At 46.0% G+C, this 21,459-nt stretch overlaps 2 protein-coding genes across 2 annotated transcripts; one reads left to right on the top strand and one right to left on the bottom strand.

Annotated features, from left to right (window-relative positions):
• Positions 1-276: 276 nt before the first annotated feature.
• On the top strand, positions 277-4,177 carry T265_06871 (hypothetical protein; the record flags this gene model as incomplete). The annotated part of the gene is made up of 5 exons (XM_009172259.1): positions 277-297; positions 356-491; positions 1,720-1,935; positions 2,875-3,022; positions 3,841-4,177. The coding sequence occupies 5 exons, from the start codon at positions 277-279 to the stop codon at positions 4,175-4,177; spliced, it is 858 nt and encodes a 285-aa protein (XP_009170523.1).
• A 7,132-nt stretch (positions 4,178-11,309) lies between these two features.
• On the bottom strand, positions 11,310-19,979 carry T265_14157 (hypothetical protein; the record flags this gene model as incomplete). The annotated part of the gene is given in 11 exon segments (XM_009172290.1): positions 11,310-11,555; positions 16,024-16,202; positions 17,457-17,510; positions 17,546-17,641; positions 17,681-17,756; positions 17,791-17,994; positions 18,039-18,093; positions 19,091-19,251; positions 19,256-19,536; positions 19,630-19,780; positions 19,793-19,979. Coding segments are annotated over 11 exon segments (1,587 nt in total).
• Between the last annotated feature and the right edge of the window lie 1,480 nt (positions 19,980-21,459).

The raw sequence follows: 21,459 nt of genomic DNA, 5'->3' as shown, positions 1-21,459 counted from the left end.
GCACATTCAGTTGCCTGGAAACATCACAAACGAGACATTCAGCTGGGTCCCAGGTGTGTCTCTCGTAAAACCCAATTTACTTGCAAATGAATAATATATTTCGCTAATTAGAAAATCCAGTTTGAAAAAATGTCTGTCCGTCGATATGCCCATCAATCGGGCAGTTCGGATCATCAGCCATACAGTCCCTGGGTTCGCATTCATAACCTTTGTTGCTCGTTTGTCAGTTCCCCATTTCTGTTCTGACCGTCGAGGCTCAGAACTCAACAAATAGAGATGTCTTACGCTTCAAATACGGTAGCTGAACCAGCCTCAGATCTTGCATGCTAATTGGTCCTTCCCTTGGTCCACATAGGAACCGAAACGGTCCAAACCCACAGAGAGTTCAAAGTCGACGGCCCAACAAATTGATGAACAGACGGAGCCAAAACCAAAATCCACTATAAAAGAAAAAGCCACCGGTTCTACAGAGGGTGAGGTGGCTACATTCGGTGCGTATGTGTCTTTCTTCATTTTACCCCTATGTGAAGGTATTCTTTGGTGCGTTCGTTTCTGTTTGAGTTTCCTTAGTTCGGCTTGTAGTCTCAGCAACAGATCGATTCATTTAAACTTTACGTTTCTGTAATGTACTCTTACGCAAGAGTACGATCGGCAATCCAGACAACTTCGCCACATCACGTGCTATCTACATCCATCGGCGATTCTGCTGTTTTGGGTCATTCGAGGGCAAGCAGTGAATCGCAAGGTTTCAGTGTGACTTTGAAAATTTCGTGTCAACTCATAAAGCTGTTGTGAGTCTGTCAACTTTGGTTGGTTCTTCTCTTCTCATCAATTAGCCAGCCTGATGTGGTAGTGCTTTTCTTGTAACCAAGGCCAACTAGCTTGCAATGTGACCGGATTAGAGCTTACTCGCACCCCAAGTTAAACACACGGAACCCAGATGTTTCCACCCGATTCTCACTATTTGTACGGTTAACACTGGGTAGATTGAAAGTGCCTGCTTCATTGATTTAGGTCAGATCGTTACGTAGTTATCGGGGTATTTGGAATTTCTTCGTCCTTCCATTAAATTCCAGCTATTTTGGGCTATACAAACAACATACGAGTTAAGTTTGAGATGGCCTAGTAGTTAAAGCGCGGACTTACTTATTGGAAGATCCGTGGTTCGAACTCAACCTCTGCGTGTTGACTGCTCCTGTCTAGGCTTGGGAAACTTGGCAGTACCTTAGCCCTCGTTCTTTCCCGTTTGGTATGGCAGCTAGGCGTGGAAAATTTGTTACAGCTGAGCCATTATTATGTATTTACACAAGTTGGCGCAAACTGGGTATGCGGTGGATGGACAGCTGGGTATTGATCTTAAATGACGAGCTTGACGAATCCATCACTTCTCGGTTTCTGATGAGGTGTTGATAATTGGTCTGCAACCACCCCTGGATTGTGGACTTCTCGAGAACAGGTTGGCTTCGGCCATACTTAATCTTGATGGACACTACCGATTGCTGTTTTGATTCGTGGGAAGCAATGAATATGCATCATTTTTCTATAGATGCTTTGTTCTTTGCACTTCATCATTTTTCTATAGATGCTTTGTTCTTTGAGAGGTACCCCTGCAATGTGAGCCCTCTTATGGACGTGTGTCTCTCTATGATGTAAGCTCTGTATTTGCTACTGACTTAAAAGCCGTCCTCATGGTTACCCTTTCTCTTATCATATCAATAGAATCGCGAGTGTTGCGACAGCGAACGGTACCCTCCACGAGTGAGTCTACGGGAACAGAATCGAAAAGCCGTCGAAATGACAGCACTGCATTGCGTCGGCAAGCAATGCTGGCAGAAATCGCTCAGCGAAAAAATGTGCCAGAAGTTCGTCGACTAACCCAGGAGGAGCTTTTGGCTGAGGCCAAACTAACAGAAGAAATAAATCGTCGGTCGCTAGGTAAGTGAAACAATTTAGCCGTTGAAATACGGCAATCTTTCCTCCTGGGCTGATGCTCTGAGTGCCGATTGGTCTTGCACCGTATTCCGGATTTATTTCGCTATCTCGTCAGCAGCGCGCCACAGTTGCCTCTGAAAATCAAAGACTCCAGCAAGTCTTGCTGTTTGCTGTGCTGAGCACGATATCAGTTGTAGTCGTTGGATCGATGCGACGCTCGCTGTCAGTCGGACCATGGGCAACTAGCAGGACCGGCAGTGGAAGATGTGGTCTTGTTTGACCTTGGTATTGTGCTGGTGCATTTGCTCGGTCCAGCTGTCTTTGCACTCTCCATGGCGCCTGCCTTGCACTCTCAGCATTAGTTGCCGTTCCCTTCTACCGAGGCAGGTGACTGTACACCCACACGTGGATCGGCAGACGATGTTGGATTTGGCTGGTAGCAGCGGCGAAACTTTGACTGATGACACTGAAACTGGCTGCGTAGTAAGCTCCCTGCCTTACAGCTCTCAAACGACGTCACTGATTTGGTCCTTTTCTAACAATGTGGAGACAGTACTGATGCATCGCACCTTTGGTATCTGCATGTTGTTTCTCAATGCAAACCTCCGGATAGTGGTTAGAGTCTGGAGTATTTCCGCGGCTATTGAGTTCCTTTTATGTGACCCGTACCTAGTAAGTCATAGGGAGTCCAGAGTTTCTGACATGTATGCTCTTGTTCCGCCCTTGCTTCCTTCCAGAATTCAATGGCTTTGACATGCTTTACGTTATGTGTTCGCAACCACACTTGAAATGGATAGTTTCCTATTTCCACTTGGTCAGTTGCTGTCTTGCTGCCATTCTCATTGGGCTGAATGATTTCCGACATTTGTCGGTGTCTGATGTTCCCGATCTATCGTATAAACTTTAAATCTATCTTGCCCCTCCTTCTCCCCCTTCTAAAAGCTCGGTACCAACGTATGGAAATTGAGAAGAAGAAGGTTCATTTCCAAAAATCAAAATCTACCGTCCCCATGATCCGTTACCATTCGTTCACTGTACCTTTGGTCGAAGATCAACCTCATTTGTACGGAGTCTCAGTCGATCCTCAAAGGTATGTGTGGAGATCACGTCGGATTGGCCGCTATATTCTACCAGTTCTGCATATTGTGTGAATTGGTCAGTCTGTTCATAGTTCAATCTGTCTACACTTATCCTCTGTCCTTGGGACCCATACGGAAACGATAATGTCCTCCTTTACACTTATACGCAAAAACGGATATAAACGTTGGTAACGATGGGGACTGCGTACTTTTATTAGCCGTGTCCAGCTTTTCACTGGACTTTGCTACACGTGACCCTTCCGGTGTTTGCCTCGTATCGTTGTCCACTTATCCACTGGTTGCCATGACGTCCTCCTTCCGCACGTAGATGGTGCACAAGTCGTTATTGTGGAGGCAGGTCTGATTGCTTATCCCATTTGTTCTTTGTTTTGATCGGTTCAGCTCTATTGCTCGCGTGATTTTTGATGCAGCTGGTTACCCGGACCCTTCGAAAGCCTCATATGTGGATGCTCTAGGGTGAATAAATAGCATGTCCTATAACACGTAGAAACTCAGAAACCTGCTGTATTCTGATTTGGTGTTCGAGAACAGAACCAGATGTAGATAGTGTTAGCCTGGTGAGTTCTAGTGGTTGATGTTCCCAGAAGCTCTGATCTCTGACTTTGTGTGCATGGTTTGTATCGCCTAAGCAGAACTATTTGTGGATAGGGGGAAATCACACTTCCAGTGCATGGAACCAGAAGACCTCATATTATTCAGGCAAGGTGTAGGTGCGCAATGAATCACGTAGCTTGAACCATTCACGTTCTAGTGCGGTGATCTCACTGGCACGTCTCATGTGCCCCCCTGTACTCTCCATTTTCTGCAGTTCGACGGTTCGTGCTGGCCCTATTATCACCGATCCATCAGCTCGCTGCAGCCGAAATTTGATCACATTCGCGGACGAACAATGCCTTCGTGCTTCAATGCCAAAAACCATCACACCCTTGCCCGACCCGAACAACCCCGCTCCAGTTGCTCCGCGACCGCGCCGAATAATGCGAATATGTCCCATCACCGGGCTTCCTGCTCGTTACCTGGACCCCGTCACACTTACTCCGTACGCCAACCTTGCAGCATTTCGAGTGCTCAGGCGTCTGTATCAGCTTCACTTGGAGACCAACACTCCAGCCATAGACCTTTTGAGGGAGTACCGAAACAGTTGAAGTTATCCAAAAATTGCAGTTGGCGGGTTACCGCTACGCCTGTACAAATACGCATCCAAACTATTCTTTCTCTTCCAACTACCGTATTCTTCTGTCATTTGTCGTTCATTAAAGATTTCCTGTACATAAAAATCTGCTTTTTTCTATAAATTTGCCTCCGGTGTTATTACCTGACTCTTCACCAAAGTGTGCCGCATGCAGGTTGCTATGCAATAAAACTCCGCGGTGAGTGTCGTCTCATTCAAACGACCACGTGAGTTTATTACCGAAGCTCACATAACACCTAGGGACACCCGTCACACTAATCTAGTCATCAATAGGGGTACTTCGTCTTCCAATGTGGTAAAAAAAATTGCGCCACTGTGAGCTCCCATTGATTCCCGAAAGCTGTGTCCTTTCTCGAACGCGGCTTAACCGATGGCGTTTGGTGAACTATGGATAGCCACGGTCTACCATCGGTGCTCATTCTGCTATGACACGTCCGACAGTAACTCTGGATGCGCAATTCACAACTGACGAGATGGCAACAATTTGGTGTTCTCTCAAGCTCACACATGGGTTCTGCTTGGGAAAAGCCCACGTACTCCAACTCTCAGCGAACAAAAATTTCTACAGTAGTATGCCTCCAATAATCAAAATTTCTCACGAACTACCACAGAAGCATTTAATTCGATGATCACGGAAGGTACTCCAACATTTCAAATGATGTACAAAGTTATGTGTAGCAGATTCAGTTGAGCGATATTAGAGGAAAAAAGAACTCAATTTAGCTCTCCCTTTGAATAAATGCCGGCTTCTTTTAAGCGAGTGTTTATCTCTACATATATCCATTTTATTGTCTGTACAATAAATGAAACATAAAAATGCCAGGACTGGACCGACCTGGTGAGGCCCAAGAAAATGGGCACCTGTAGTCAGCTGTCCAACAATCTTCACCAGGCTCATTAATTAAGCTAATTGACTTTGTTCATGCAGTCGAGGGAGATGAACAGTCCAATTCTACTGAGTGAAACCGAGTCTGTTCGCAAGTGAGTGCCGTTAGCTGAGAATGTACATTAATAAATCGTTCAGCTGTAACACGCTTCTGGTGCCTAGCTGCCATGCCACCCAAAGGAAACACGAGGGCTGGGATACTGTCAGGTTGCCCAAGCCTAGACAGGGAATTCGAGAGGTAGTGGTCGGGTTCGAATCCTGAATCTTCTGGTCAGTAAATTCGCGCTCTAACCACTTGAGCCATCTCGCCCCAGCTGAGGACGACCAGGGTTCACGGGAGCCGATTCTCCAAGAGGTTTTTCTTAACTCCAAGAGTTGGATACTCCTCGTGTACAGTCACTGATCCTCTTCAATCGTTTGTACAATTAGTGGGAACTCATTTTAAACAGGCAACCTCCAGGTAAACGATCTCGAAGAAAATGTTTGCTTAGGGGTCGTCTATTTTACTCAAGTAATGAGAACCTAATGTAGACTGTCTCTGGATGGACAGGAATAACCTACACGTTTTTCTCAGTCAACTAATACAGACTAGTCAGAATAAGCCTTCACAAAGCATCCATAACACGGTCTGTCATGGGGTTGAGACTGTCTCCAAGGAGGCCGCTTCCGGGATTCTTCTGGAAAGTGATGAAATTTCCGGGACTGTCTCCCAGCACTTAGAAGAAACGTCAACACACCCGATGTGGAGCTCATCAATTGCGATTTTTTTGCAACCTGATCGTAGTTAACTCTCAGATCACCCGGTAACGATTTCAATCCTTATCAAACCCAACTACCATACTTGTACATCTTTGGAGGCCAATCGAAGGGAGTGGAAAGAGTGAACTCCTGCGTGAACCTTAATCATCAGTAGGGTTGCCACTAGCATAAAAAACACTTTCTTCAGGTGGTTTCTTGAGGACGAGACAAATGCATCTGGAAACAAGTAGATCAACAAACAGTAATTTTCCATCGGATACACTCATTCCCCAGGCACCTGAATTTTCCGGTCGGCGCAAATTGTTTTACAGACTTCCGTCTGTTGATAAACAATCGACGTGATCCGGTCCTCTTTGAGGTGTTTCAGGTCCTTGCACCAAGTAACATTTCATCATGGATTGTCGAGCAGTGCAGTAGGGTAAATGCATTCGGACGTCAATATTGTGAAGTGGATTGATACTAAGTGGCAAAACGGAAGTGAGCGCCCAGACGAGTTTACCTCCAGAAGCTGAAAGGGTTCAAGAGAGGCATCTTGGCTTTGATCAGCAAACCAATCCAACATATCCGGGCTTACCTGCAAGGAACACGCCTGTGTTGTAGGATAGTGTGTACGCGATTGTCTGAACAAGTTAGACCACGTGAGAGCTATAAACCGATTTCATCAGTTTGTTTCAGTGTTGCTATTTCAGAATGGTGAGATCTTTCTGTGGAACTTACCAGTCTTTACAATAGGTTCGAGTGTCAACTTCTGTTCAGACGCGTGTTGTTGGTACCCTGTAGGGTGTTTGCGGAGTAGTGGCCGATCACACGCCGTACTGATTTCTGTCGTCGATACGCGGTCTCTAATTCAGGCTTTCGCATTTCATTGTATTCGTACGAGTAGTACCTGTTTGTACGGTCGGCAAAAGTCCCCTTGAGAGAGGCCACCCACTTGAAATCGGGTCTCGAATTTAGACGACCAAAGTTAAACGAGTTTGTGTTCCAGCTTCCGCTGATTTCGTAAAGAGCGTGAGGCCATCCATTCATTTGGAACTCCGATCCAAATGGATGGGTGGGATGGTATGAAAGCCATTACCAGCAAACTCAGCTGCGCTGGTCGCTGCCGTCTTCCTGGATGGGGACCCCGAGACGGGCCACATCAATAGTTAGAGACATTATCAGACATGGCCCAGTCGCGCCCTCAATGGCGCTGGTGCATCCAAGCTATTGCCTTCAATGCATAGTTCCTTTTCCAACCCCCCGCCCCACTTGACAGCCCACTGACATTGCTGGATTTACGCACAAATTTATCAGCTCCTGCTTGCAATGCGCGGCTATCTACCCCCTCCGCGAATCATCAGTGAACGAAACTGCGGCAGCTACAACCACTGTACGACGAGTACGCGGTTATTACAGCTGACAATGATGATGATGACTGTATGCCACATAAAGGCTGTCATCTTTCCAATTTGGGCTGATTTCGTTACATCGAAGTATTTTTCATCGATGTGATTCTATTTACAAGCCTGATGAAAGGTATCGGTCCCTTAGCATAAAGGAGGAATTAAGTTGATTGCGACGGCAGCACCATCCTGATTCGAAAAGGAGTGTAACTTCAAGAGTTGGGGAGAATAATCACTTAAAGACAAACTCAAAGAGATGAGAACCGGTTGCTGAAGCGTCCATAAAACCCACAAACAACAACGTTTAGGAGAATAGAGTAGGCTGTTTCCGAAGCGAGGCAACACAGCATTCCGAAGAAAACGCTGATAAATATGACAAATATGAGTACAAAGTGAAACGTGTAAAACTGGCGACGGAAACCAGTTGCCTCCATTTAGAAGGCTGCATGACCAAGTGGTACATGCACTTCCCTATTGTTATACTAAGACGACGACGAATGCACTTTTGCTACCTTTCCTTGTCACCACTGTATTCCAATTTGTATGCGAACTTCTCAGGTGTTTGTGTAGCACACTTAGAAAACATCCAAGGAAAAAGCACTACCTACTAGGATGAGTTTTGTTTTCTCCTTGAGCATTTGAATTGCTTCGAAGTGAAAGAGCCACCAGGTATTCCGCAACCAGGGTGTGTACAATTTCGTCATCAGCTGAGAACTGAATCAACACTTGTGGCTAGTTGGTAATCGACGAGAGATGGTTGCTTGGCGTGTGCCACAAGCAAATGGGCAATGCAACTTAGTAGAGTAGCGGGGAATGTATTACACTGATTCCAACCCCCTAGTAGTGACTCCAGTTTGGGGTTCCTGATCCTGACAAAATGGTAACATTAGTAGATCGGGTGCATGCATTTGTCGTGGATCAGATGTTGATTTGTTTGCCACCCCTGACAAGCAACTTGGAAACCAATCGCGGAGTCACCATTTGTGCGCGGCAGGTTGAAAATAACCGTCCATCCGAAACTCCTTTTCGGGGCCTAGCTACCATACCACCTGAAGGGCCGAGATACTTCCCGGTTACCAAAGCCTAGAAGTAGTCGAGATGTGGAGGAGGGTCGAACCACGGAGCTTTCGGCCAGAAAACAGTAAGCCATCTCGAGTTCAGGTTCAAAAATGGCCGCCTGGTAATGATATATAGTCGACCTGATCAAATCTAAGCCTCACAATCTTGAGATACCATACTCTCCACAAGGATTGTGGGACATTTGACTGCTCTCGGTTGGTGACAAACTTCATCGCGTTGACTAAACAAGCAGGAAATTCAATCCCCATTCATCTTACAGTCAAACGAGCTTGATGATCGTGTGGAACCAACGACGAAAGCTGCTGAGCGATCGAACAAACTACACTGACACAGCATGCCACTGACTCAAAAGTGGGTGGGTGTAGATAGGCTGTAACTGTGGCCAGGAGGACTGGTGTAACCGCAACAACACATTTAGATATTTCTGGACGCGAACTGGTCTCATCACTACGACAACCGACGGAGTCCACGAAGTGCGACTATCGATCGTTTAATACGAACGTGTGGTTGCACATGGCAGTTGCAAGCAAAGGTTACCCCCCATCCACCCATACCACAAGCACTTTTCTAATGCGACTGAATTTGCTTGACTTTCTTGCGGTAGCACGAGACAAGGGGTACTGCACTTCAAAAGAAGCGTTTAGCAACCGAGTCAACGAGAACTCTCTCCTGTTATGGTGTCTCCGACCATTTTGGTGCACGAGGTGCTATACAGTGATGCTAGGAGATAAGCTCGTTGAATACTGAGTACTTTGTTACGAAAAAATCTTTGCGGGCAACTTACACAATTATTTTGCAACTTCCCCTGATCCATTAAACTAATATTCGACCGAACGCATTTCTGTTGAAAAGAGTCAAACCTCAGGGCAGGCGAAATCCGACTTGCGCTATGGTGACACCCTCGGAAGTATAACCCTATATTTTCATAAAGGAAACTACTCACAAGGTTGCTGAAAACTCTTCGACAGCCCACGACCGGTTTCGCCCTTTTTGGGGCTCATCAGGTAGGTGCAGTCCCCGAGTTTCCGTCAACCTTATGTTCTACTTGAATTCAAATTGGACTGTTTCTTTATGAAAATATACTGCGATATCTCGAATATCGCGCCAACTGAATCATGAGGCGGCCTGTGTGCAGCACATTCAGTTGCAGAATATCATAAACGAGAGATTCAGTTCAGTCTCTCGTGAAAACCAAATTGATTTGCAAATGAGTGTAACCCAATATATTTCATCAAAACCGCAGATACGGTTTGAGAGCACCACTAAGGAGTATTCCTTGTTTGAAACAGAAACCAAAATGGTACAGCGTGAAGAGCACAGAATTCGGTATTCGCAGTTTTTCTGTTCCAAAGCGCATGTGACAATCCAAAATAACGAACCACAGAACACAAGATGGTCTTGAAATTGGCAATGTCAACATAGTGGTAGATCAGGTGAGTTTATAGGATGTTAGTCTGTTCGCTGAGCTTGGGAATCGGTCTGCAAACGTTTGGCCAGCAGGCGCGATTGTGTTTTAATTCCTCAACTTATTGTCGCAACTATATAAGTTCTTAGAAATGGAAAGCAGCTAAGCAGGGGTTTGTGGAGGAAGTGTAGCTGTTGTCGCGCGCAGGCTTGTCAGCAGGTAAACGTTTCCGATCAATGAGCTGTTTTGAGTGTACAATTACTCAGGACTTGGTTGGTTAGTCTAGCTGAACGATGGCCCCAAACTTCGAGCACGAAAAAATGATTGTATTCAATAAATTTGCGATTAGGAATTTCAAACAAGATTTCCTCATTCACTGTCTTGCTTATCCGGTCCCTCGATGCGGGCGTTAGTCATCACGCACCGTGGCTGCTCTGGAAATATAAATCTTCGGTTGTGGTACTCTTCCGGTGCGTAGCCGGCGTGAGCCTTGGGAACCGAAGTACTAACGCTTCTGCCAAAGCTCAGAAAGGAGCAATCGAGAAGACACGGTTAGGTTCAAACCATAAACCTTCCGGTCAGTAGTTTTGTGCCTTCTCTGCTTATGCAACGGAGCAGCCATTCAAATCGAGGTCAATTTCACACACATCACCTATCTGGCGCCTACTTAGTCGTGGTAACCACACTCTGGGGGGGGGGGGACACAAGATGGTCTTGAAATTGGCAATGTCAACATAGTGGTAGATCAGGTGAGTTTATAGGATGTTAGTCTGTTCGCTGAGCTTGGGAATCGGTCTGCAAACGTTTGGCCAGCAGGCGCGATTGTGTTTTAATTCCTCAACTTATTGTCGCAACTATATAAGTTCTTAGAAATGGAAAGCAGCTAAGCAGGGGTTTGTGGAGGAAGTGTAGCTGTTGTCGCGCGCAGGCTTGTCAGCAGGTAAACGTTTCCGATCAATGAGCTGTTTTGAGTGTACAATTACTCAGGACTTGGTTGGTTAGTCTAGCTGAACGATGGCCCCAAACTTCGAGCACGAAAAAATGATTGTATTCAATAAATTTGCGATTAGGAATTTCAAACAAGATTTCCTCATTCACTGTCTTGCTTATCCGGTCCCTCGATGCGGGCGTTAGTCATCACGCACCGTGGCTGCTCTGGAAATATAAATCTTCGGTTGTGGTACTCTTCCGGTGCGTAGCCGGCGTGAGCCTTGGGAACCGAAGTACTAACGCTTCTGCCAAAGCTCAGAAAGGAGCAATCGAGAAGACACGGTTAGGTTCAAACCATAAACCTTCCGGTCAGTAGTTTTGTGCCTTCTCTGCTTATGCAACGGAGCAGCCATTCAAATCGAGGTCAATTTCACACACATCACCTATCTGGCGCCTACTTAGTCGTGGTAACCCCACTCTGGGGGGGGGGGTTGCTGTATACCGAAAAAGTTCGGGCAACTGAGAGGCGCATATTACGGTACAAGTAGGGTTACGTTTTAATTCACACATTTCATCTACTTGCATACTGCGCTTATTGTGCAAACTTTGTGGGTTGTTTTTTTTCGCATTTAGAGAGCCGAGTTGTCGAAATAGTTTAGCTATTAGCACAAAATGTAGTAATAAGTTACAGGAAAGCAAAAATAATAATAGATATCTGCAGAAGGACGGGGACACGTTTGTTCAGTTCACGGAGGATTCATTCGAGCATATTGTTTCGCCCGCTCCTCCTGATTTGCTCGCAAGCTTTCCAGTTCATCCCGAATGCGGTCAGATTCACGATTAATCCTTTCGAGATCCCTGGCTCGATGAGTCGTGTTCAATGCGGCATCTGAAAGGTAAAACATAGAATCACTTGGTTGGTGTTCACATCGGACTGGTTGCGCTATGACCGAAATCACGATCAGTAAACAATCAATAAAGTAGCATCGGTGTTGATGCTGTCGTTTTAATGTTGTGTGCTCATGAATCTCAGTTAAAAAATCCTCAAGGTCAAAACAAAAGACGGGTGAATAAGAGACTATTGCTAATCCATTAGTTCTGAATTGTCCGTATCCAAAAGCTCTCAGGTCGGAGTGTGTGGATAGTTTGAAACCCATCGAGCCAAGCATACACGATACCACAAAAGACGATCGAGCTACGTTCAACAACAGAAATAGCTAGGTATTTTATCGATCAAATGCAAACGCTAGTCATCTGATACGACTACCGCTTGGGACCTTCGTGCATAGTTTTGTTTGCTGTTGGACAGTAGGATTTTTACCGGTATTTTTCAGCCAACCCGTAGCCCGGATTGCTGCGGAGACCTTCTGTCTGGTGGATCTTGTTTTCACGAATCATTCGTTTGCCTAAGCTCCTATTGGTTCTTTAAATATAGGTATCCACCAACTTCAAGGCCGAAACACTAGTTGCATTTCATGGTACACTCCCAACACTTACTTTCTGTGATAACAAGTTAAACAGCATGGCAGCGAATGTCTCGCTGTCAGCGGAAAGTGTCGAAAGTGGCTAGCCCCGTCTAGCAGCATGTATATTAACACATACAACACTACTCAACGCACAACCACCGACCCATCTCCATACACCACTACGCTCCCCAACAACGCACCAATGACGTCACCTCGATTGGTGATGAAACGTTTGCAGTAAATTGCCCAGCTCAGCGAACAAACCAATGATCATCGTAGTTAGGCTAGCTAAGATATGTACTGTTGAGCTATGGTAGTTCTTAGAAGACAACGGACTGGCGTGGTTCTGGTTAACTGTGGAGTGCCTGAAGGAGAGCGAACTGTCAGACGTGCAAGCACCACGGTGTGACCTGAATCGAATTATGTGCCCGGAAGTAACGGCAGTCTTGAATATGGCTCTCCACCAGTGGCTGATGGCCATGTGATCCAACGGGGTCGATCGTTGGCTTGCACTTTGTGGCCGTCAGGTAACACCATTTGAAAGTTTACGTGAAGGTCCGCATGAGCCAGAAAAAGCGGATGATAAGCACACAATTAAGGGAGCCACTCCACATTGTTTTCGAGTCGAGCATTGACTACGAATCGACTGCGAAGGTCTGATTCCAAGCAGCTCAGACGACCGCCCACAAGGAACACAATGTCAGTGTTTCTTTCTTGACGAATGAATCTGGATAACTCTTAATGGAAGGTATCTGTCCAAGCGTCAGGACTGCAGTACGTTAGGTCATATACCGATACTCCAAAGAGGCACTCCTTTGTTATGTCGAGAGACACTGAGCTTGATTGAGCTGCATAGCCGAACGGTGCACAGATGACTGTTTATTGGGATTCAATCCAGCAAAGCGCGTCCAGCCCTGGGGCTGAGTGCTACTTCCATGAGTCACTGCTTCTGGATCACTGAACTTATGGAGAGTGAATTTGGCGTGTTGAGATGAAGGACTGCGCTTTGGTCTTATATGCGCACATCAGTTTTACCAGAGTAGAAGGTCTCAGTGAGTAATTTGATATAGAGTACGGAAGTTAAAAGCTCCTATGAAGAAAGGATCCCATGGATTTAGGCAACATGGTGCTCGGTCAGATAACTGAAAATCAAATGACCCCGGGGTAGAAAAGTGACATCAGAGGACAAGGAACATACAGTGTTTTGTTCGAGGACGTTGACTCTAAAATTTTGACCAGTGAGAAAGCGCTTTTCGGTCCTTCCATTCAACTGATCGGTCACCTCAAATACCAACCGATGTTCCCGTCAAATACCCTGTAAATTTTCGGATCACTAGAATGTTTAACAAGTTTATTTTGTTCTTTCTTGATACGTCACTGAGAACAACTCAGTCAGCAGGATTCGGCACTCTGGCAACAGGGGTTGTGAAGCTTTTGGTTCTCTCACTTCCGACCCTGTTAAGAAGGATTCAAACGTTTTAGGTCTCCCAGCAAAGTTGGTATGTTTTCACCGTCCCTTGTTTGTGGTTGCTCACTGCGGCAATCTTCAAATCTTCAATACCTTACGACTATTCTTTGTCCTTTGGCTCAATCGCCTACTCTCCTTCTGGGGCAGCTTTACCTAGGCTGACGATTCGAGGGTCAGACACACTTGGCTGTGAAGGGGACTGAACTTGTCCAAGGACGCATGGGGTGAGGGCGGGCAATCGTCTCAGTCCTGTTGCTGCCGTACACACCAGGTGGGTTTTGATCCCCCGGGCCTTTGGTTTGTAAGGACATTTTGATCGGCTATCAAGTGCTGAACGATCGGAATGCGTGGTTTTATGGCCGACCTTTTATAAGTCATCTTTATTTACAGAGAAGATAACATCAATGCTGTCATATGCATGGAAATACTAGTCACCTGGAAAGAACGCTCCATTATCCCTACCTAAAGATGTGAGCTTGATGTGGTGTTCAGTTGGGGGTGCTAAAATGATCCTGAAGGCTACACTAAATACAACTCCGATCCACGAGGTGCATCTGGACCCATAAAACAACGTGGGAGAGGAACTATCAAGGATTAGGATGGAGCGACTACCGTGAATAAAGAAAGCCTCGAACGTTGGGCGGAATATTTCGAACGACAGTCATCATGGCCACCAGCTACCGCCCATCGGTTGACCAGTCTGTTCTCCTTGGCACAATTAACCATCAAAAAATGCCCCGGAAGCTTGCGAACATAATGAGTTCTTTGTATTATCGGACTTCCGGACGTGAGAGTATACAGAGATCTCTCCAAATGCTGCAGTACACAAAGCGGTGTCCGTCAGGGGTGCCACTCTCTCCATTCCTATTTAATTTGGTGATCGATGAAATAATGCGACAGATGCTGGAAGGTCTTCAAAAGCCCGGTGTTCAAGTTAGCAGCTAACGAAAACATTGTCGATATGGAACATGGAGATGAGGTCGTTGTAGACTCCGAAGAAAAGGCGCAGGTGTTTTTGGATGAATTGACCAAAATCATCCCATCCTCCGGCAAATACTTTGCGTCCACAAATTGTAACGCCATGCTCGTGGACATGCAGCCACTGAACACGCTACTTACATTCCAGGAAGAGGCACTGGAGCTTGTGGGGTGTCCTACCTATCTTGGAAGTTGTTTTAGTTCTGATTGTAGTGTGACAGATGAGGTCGATACACGAATCTCCAAGGCCAGGGTCGCGTTTGCTAATTTGGCACACCTTTGGCATCAAAGCGGTATATCCCTGAATCTCCAGGATGTGCCTATCACGCTACAGTACAGGCTGTTTTGTTGTGTGACTGAGAATTGGCGAGTCCGTGGCGAGGCACTCAGAAGCCCACTTTTCGGTTGTGCAATGGGGATTCCATTGAAGAATGTGTCCAGCACCATGAGCTTCGTTGGTTAGGCTATGTATTGTGTATGTCAAACCATCGTTTGTCGAAGAGGGTGCAGTCTTCCGCGTCCAGTCCAGAGTATTGGAAGTAGAGAGGTGTCCAAACCTTGACCTGGCAGAGGGGTATGAAGGAGGTTACGAAACGCCTAGGTGATGTCAGTGCTGCTCGCCTTCCAGGATGGAAACCGCGTGATCCCCACTGCGCCTGGTTGGAGACGCTGTGAGATATGGCTGCTAATCGATGCCAAAGGCGTTCTTGTTGTCAGTTGCCATCCAGATTGTCTGAGTGAATGCGTGGAGGTGTAAGCACCTCGAAGTGATTGTAGTAAGCTTGCACCAAGTCCCTTCTCTGCCCACTTTTATCCTTTTCTTCACAGTGGGGCTTTCAAATAGATCATTCTGGTACGGCAGCAAAGCAACAGTGTTGAACAATGACGTCATGCTGTCGATGATGATAATGATATCAAGAGTAATGTTGCGCTGTTAGTTAGTATGGGTAAAGAAACAGTGAACATGATACAGTTACTAAAAGGGTTCATCAGTGGTACATTTCCTAGACCGTTGGGGGTCGAATTACGTTCATCTGACATTTGAGGTGGACATGTCACTAGTAATGCACCAGTATGAGCTCGTGCGTCAGCAAGCATTTTGAGCGAGGTAGTTGGTTGTCGCGCCACTTGTCGACAACAACCAAGTAAAAGCAGATTAGTGACCCTACGATAGTAGATATTAAGTACTGCGCTGGAAAAATGGATATCTTTATTAGTGATCTGCAACGCATCCCGCGAGGACATTGACTGTTCCATGGAGTAGGGCTAACCTCATATGAAGCCCATTACAGATGTTTCATTGGACGTAGAACGGCAGAGGCAGACTCTTCATCTGTCTTAGAGATAGGGGTCTGAAGAAAAAAACTTTGCCAAATAAGGGTTTGGACAGATTCTGAACACGTCATTTTGATGTGGATTTCATTCCACTGGCAAAGCTGACTCACCAGATACGGAATAGTACGGGATATCCCAATAGCGACGATCAAATTCATTTACACGCGAATGTGACCCCCATAGACGTCGAGCAGCATCTACTTTGAGCGCCTCACCCAATGTACGATCCAGGGAAACACACAGAGCAGGATTGCATCCTCCGGTGTATTCGTAAGCTGCACGGAGAGCTCTGCGCAAACAATATAAAAAACAATAAAACTGGGATTCACGAAGACAAATGAGCAAAATTTAATGCACCGTAATGGTGGAATATGTGTGGTGACTTCAGCTGAAAGGTTTTTGCCAAACATACAGAGGAAGACGACGCTTAGTTGTATTACATAATACAGGGACACTCCTGCACATTTCGTTGATCAACCACTAAAAGTTTCGTAACTTCGTAGTTGTTAGTAGGTGAGATGCCATTTTCCTGAAGTTGTCTTTGAAGATCCCAGGATAACCTGTATACTGCTGATGTAGGTCCGTCCAGCCGCTCAGGCTAGATTTTCTACGATAAACGTGCAGTTTGTTTTAGCGAATAAGTGGGATACCAGCGTCCAATCTAAAACACTGCTTCATAGTATTCAACCCATCAGGAGAACTAGTTTAAGCGGACTAAGTATGGTCAACCTTTACCGGAGAACTCAGCTCTGAAGGTTGCTCACAGCAATTACAAATAGGTTGATGAAGACGTTCGCTACATCTTCGGCGGATCGGTATATTTACATCGGTTGGAGGTTATTTTAATTAATTACGGCATAGTACGGAACGGGGTATCAGAACTGAACAAACACATTAGTTCATTCGGGATGTCCACTCGCTCTACAATCGATTAACGGTCAATGTAGTCCAAAGAAGCAAAAAAAAACAGTTGTTATTTTATTTGTCAGCATCATAGATGATTCCCATACGGAAGAAACCTATAGAGATAGTAAGGAGACGCGACTGCATGTCTCATATTAGCTTAGGATGAAGACCGTCCCAACTAAGGCAGGCATTTTACGGGACTCTGTGGAAGAGACGTGTTACTTTTGCATAATTAGCCGAGCACACCAGTTCAAACCAACATCTGGTTATCTTGACTACGTAAACGACTGGGCGATCGTGGGATTCACTGGGATACGGTAAGTGTTAGCCCAACAGACAGAGGATCAGTGTCGAGACCGAATACAAATATACGATGCGGGCTTGCGATTGTAGTAGATCACTTTGACAAAGGACGACTTAGACAAGTAAAGGAATGCGAATTCCAGCCTTGACCACGCCCGTCATTTCACCTGTGTCGTTTAAATGAATTCGTGCTCGAAATTATCGAAGTCTCCGTATCTAATTTGGTCTGTAACATAGACACAATTCGCCACAGCTGTTAGAAACATGGGAATTCGAAAAACTAGTACTGATTTCAGTTGGCCTCGCGACAAGTCGAACTGTTTTCCACACTCACCGTAGTTCAATGACGACTTCACCGTCAGCCGGATAATAATGTCTATAGAATTCGCTGCGAAAAATATTTTCATATGAAAAACATAATACTGTAACCGGAGGAATGCTTCCTGGAATCTGCGTCTCTCTATCAAGTCTCTGCAAACGGCGATGGAGTCTGTGGGCCCGTTTTCATCTACAACTCGACTGCTAAGTCATTTGAATGAAAAATCAGATACAGCCCACCTTTTATGCGGGGTTCCCTCAATCTTTTCGGGCCAGAGTGGGGCAGTTGGTCGAATCGATGACCATGATGACCTATCTGGGGAGAGAATTGTTAATAAGTCACGACTCACTGCAACATGATGGGCTGTGACACAGACGATGACCGTAAGGATGATCACAGTCGGCATGAATTAGAGAATGGTGACCTGTTGTGCATCCGTGATGACATTCGTAGTCACAACAACGTGGTGGGGATGGAGCACAACATACCACTGGTCTTTCACGACGATACTTTTCAACCAAAAATTTCAACCGATTCAACTCGATTTCTAAAGCTAATTTTTCGGAGATGAACTGATAGAATGAAGGAGCGAGTTACCTTGCTTCACATCGTCCATCAGAAATAGCCCGGTGTGCACGTTAAGATAGGGATGCTAGATTGTTGTATTTTAAGTTCATAATCGCATCATTAGTGGAAGGCTGTCAAGAAAGACAGGACATCTGCCAACGAATGTTGCAGCGGGGAACAAACTGGGAGAAAAAACCCGTGCCGTGCTATAAACGGTTTCAGTCTGGTTTCCGTCGACGCAAAATCACTCGAAATGCTACCTAGGACTAACCCTAGTGATGCAATAGATTTTAACACTAGAGCTATTGAGCTAAATCGTGCAACAGTAGGTTCTTTAATGAGGACCAATGCAGAATAGCCTATGTCAGCTATGCGCTGAATGCCTACAAGCGAATAGCCAGGAGGCATCAGAGGCTTAAAAGGGTTGTTCCATGGCAATATGGAGAACAGAGTTGAAGGGAATATGGGAAGGGGATCACATCGACTGGCATCCATCGATGTGACGTATCCGGGTAAAATCCCACTGCAGACCTTCCTTCAGCCACCTAACACAAGATCCCCACAAGGTTTCAAGGAGCTACTTACACGCGGCAGCCAAGCAAGGATAGCCAAGATACCCAAACCGTAGTTGAGACAGTGTTCAGTAGATAGCTAATAGCAGGTTAGGAAAATTCTTGCGACCAATGAATAGCCCTCTAGGTAAAAGTCACTGTGAAGTAATCGACAATCGGAAGAAATAGACTGGGAGTTCGACGGTCAAAACGATGGTTCTGTTAAACGTATGGAAGCATGAAGTACTCCCGAAATTAAATGCGCCAGTTCTCACCATAAAGGACAACTCAGGGACGGAATTGAAACAGAAAACGTGTGTACTGAGTGATTAATACATCGCGTCCACAGCTGCGGAGAAAGTTCTACTGTTTGTGGATGACCAGACCGTCTGGGGGTCCGCGATTCCTGAAGTGTCCAACAAAGTAGACTTTTAAAGCACTTTCCGAACTGTTGGGAAAATCCTTAGACGATGGTCAGTTGATGACGCCCTAATCGACTATGCTGCACCAGCAGAGTTCTGCCCTCGAAACTGGTCTCAGTAATCGAATGGCTTCCACATTTTGCTGAAAAGTCATTGTTTGACCTTCCCCACAAATCACGTGGTTGTCAAAAGGAGCCCCTCGAAAGAGTCGGACTGGCATATGGAGCACGTGGCCAAACCAAGGCAACTCATGGAGTGTGATTAGTTCATCTACGTGGGTGAGTTATTTCCTCCAAAAACCATTCAATGCACTTTAGCATTGCTGATCGGGTGTTCCCAGCAGACCCGGGCAATGCTCCGAAGACATCCATAGACAAACATTGAAGGACTTTTGAGGTCCTCAGCGCGTAGCGGTCAAGTTTCTGATTCGTAGAGTAATACGGAGCGCACCGCAGCATTCTAAACTCGACCCTTGACGTGTGACGCAGGTTCACAAGAGCTGTTCTAGCCCTCCCAATCCGGATGGAAATATCATTTTTCTTGAGACCACTGGGACTAATACAGCTGCTCAGGTAAACAAACCTGCCTACTACCTGAATCGCGTCATCCGATAGTGTGAAGTTAGGGTTCGAATCCACCCAGTTTTACAGTTTACACTTTGGCGGTGTGAGGCGCATACCAAACGATGAGGCAGATTTGTTCAGATTATTTACTACTGTTTGCATTACCACGGAGCCAGATCCAAGAAGAGCTATATCGTCTGCGTATTCGATATATGTGAACGAACGCCTCAGGAGCACTTAGACCCCACAGGCATTAGAAATTGATAGTGAGTCTTTCATAGTCATATCAATGCCGAAATGGTTCAACTGGTAAGAGCACGAATTTACTGACCGCAAGGGCCGTGGTTTGGACCCGACCTCTGCCTCCCGAATTACCCTGTCTAGGCTTGGGCAACCTAGCAGTATCCCAACCCTCGTGCTTCCTTCGGGTGGCATGGCAGCTAGGCACCGAGAGGATGTTACAGTTGAACTATTGTCATTTATTATTATTATTATTATCAATGCCGAAGTTGAGCAGGAAAGCTGAAAGAGGACAACCTTGTCGGATACCACTTGATGGGGTGAACTCAAGAGAGAGCTCCAAGTAAGCCTTCACTCGTCCGCGGGAGTTGGCGTAAAGTGCCTTAAAGAGGGTCAAGAACTCATGGGAGATCCCTTTGCTCCATAGACACTGCCACAGTGCCTGATAATCCAAAGAGTCAAAGGCAGCTTTCAAGTCAAGGAAGACAATCATTTTTGGTTGCTGGAAGCAGTTTCGCTGTTCCGTGATCTGTCATAGGGTGAAAATATGACAGATTTATCCTCTTGAAGGACAGGATCCCGCTTGGCTTTCGCGGATTTGTCTGTGCGTTCTGCCAACCTTCGAAGGATAAGACCACAGAGCACCTGCGATGCAACAGCTACCAGGCTTATTGTACGGTAGTTTTTGCAAGGCGCCGCGCACCATTTCCTGTCGAAATGCGTCATTCCACAAGCATTTTCTCTTCAATCCATGTGGCGCCAGTAGGCTTTGTTACATAGGTCATCAGGGATTCTGTGCCTTCTTCGAATAGGGGTGCATACAGACCGTCCGGCCCTGGTGATTCTTCAAGTTTCAGAACGGATACTTCCTACTTTATCTCTTATTCGGATGGACGATCAGGATTTAAAATCCATTCGCCATTAGGAACTGCCTCCAGAGGTTGTGTTGTAGTAGGTCAGCTAAACTGCTCTTTGGGGTGTTCGACTCATGCTTCCAGTCGGTGGTTTTGCGAGTGAATTAACAAGCCGTATTTTTCACCTATGTTTCACTAGTCATCAGTCACGTAGCCACTTAATCGTATTAATTGGTATATGCCACGGCTGTTTCCGGCGGAAAAAGCTTTCTCCATCTTCTGAGTTTTCGATGTATACCAAAGAGCTTAGCCCTCCCTTAGGCTCTTCACTATTCGGCACTATCGTAGTCGTTGCCTGGTGGTGTGGATTTCTCAGTACCAACAATATATAACTATCTCGATGATCTCTGAAAAGAAAGAAAGAAAGAAAGCGTTCAGCTGTAGCACCCTTCCGGTGCCTAACTGCCATGCCACCCGAAGGAAGCACGAGGGCTAGGATACTGCCAGGTTGCTCAAGCCTAGACAGGGGAAGTCGAGTGGCGGAGGTCGGATTCGAACCACGAACCTTCCGGTCAGTAAATTCGCGCTCTAACCACTTGGGCCATCTCGCCCCTCGACGATCTCTAGTGGCCGGAGAAGCCGGACAGACATCACTGAACGCCGCTAGCATAGCTCCTTTCACATATTGCCATGCCTCATCCATCTATTCACTGCCAGTCCACTGCCGATCTATTGTAGAGAGTGGTTGAGCAAGTTCAGATTGATACTGGTGATCTATGACGGTTCTCTGAGGATGGTGGATGGGTACGTTTCTGCAGACT

This window comes from Opisthorchis viverrini (assembly GCF_000715545.1).
Source record: "Opisthorchis viverrini unplaced genomic scaffold opera_v5_150, whole genome shotgun sequence".
Lineage (NCBI taxonomy): Eukaryota > Metazoa > Platyhelminthes > Trematoda > Opisthorchiida > Opisthorchiidae > Opisthorchis > Opisthorchis viverrini.
Note: the sequence above shows the minus strand (reverse complement) of the source record. Positions and strands in the feature narration are given on the sequence as shown.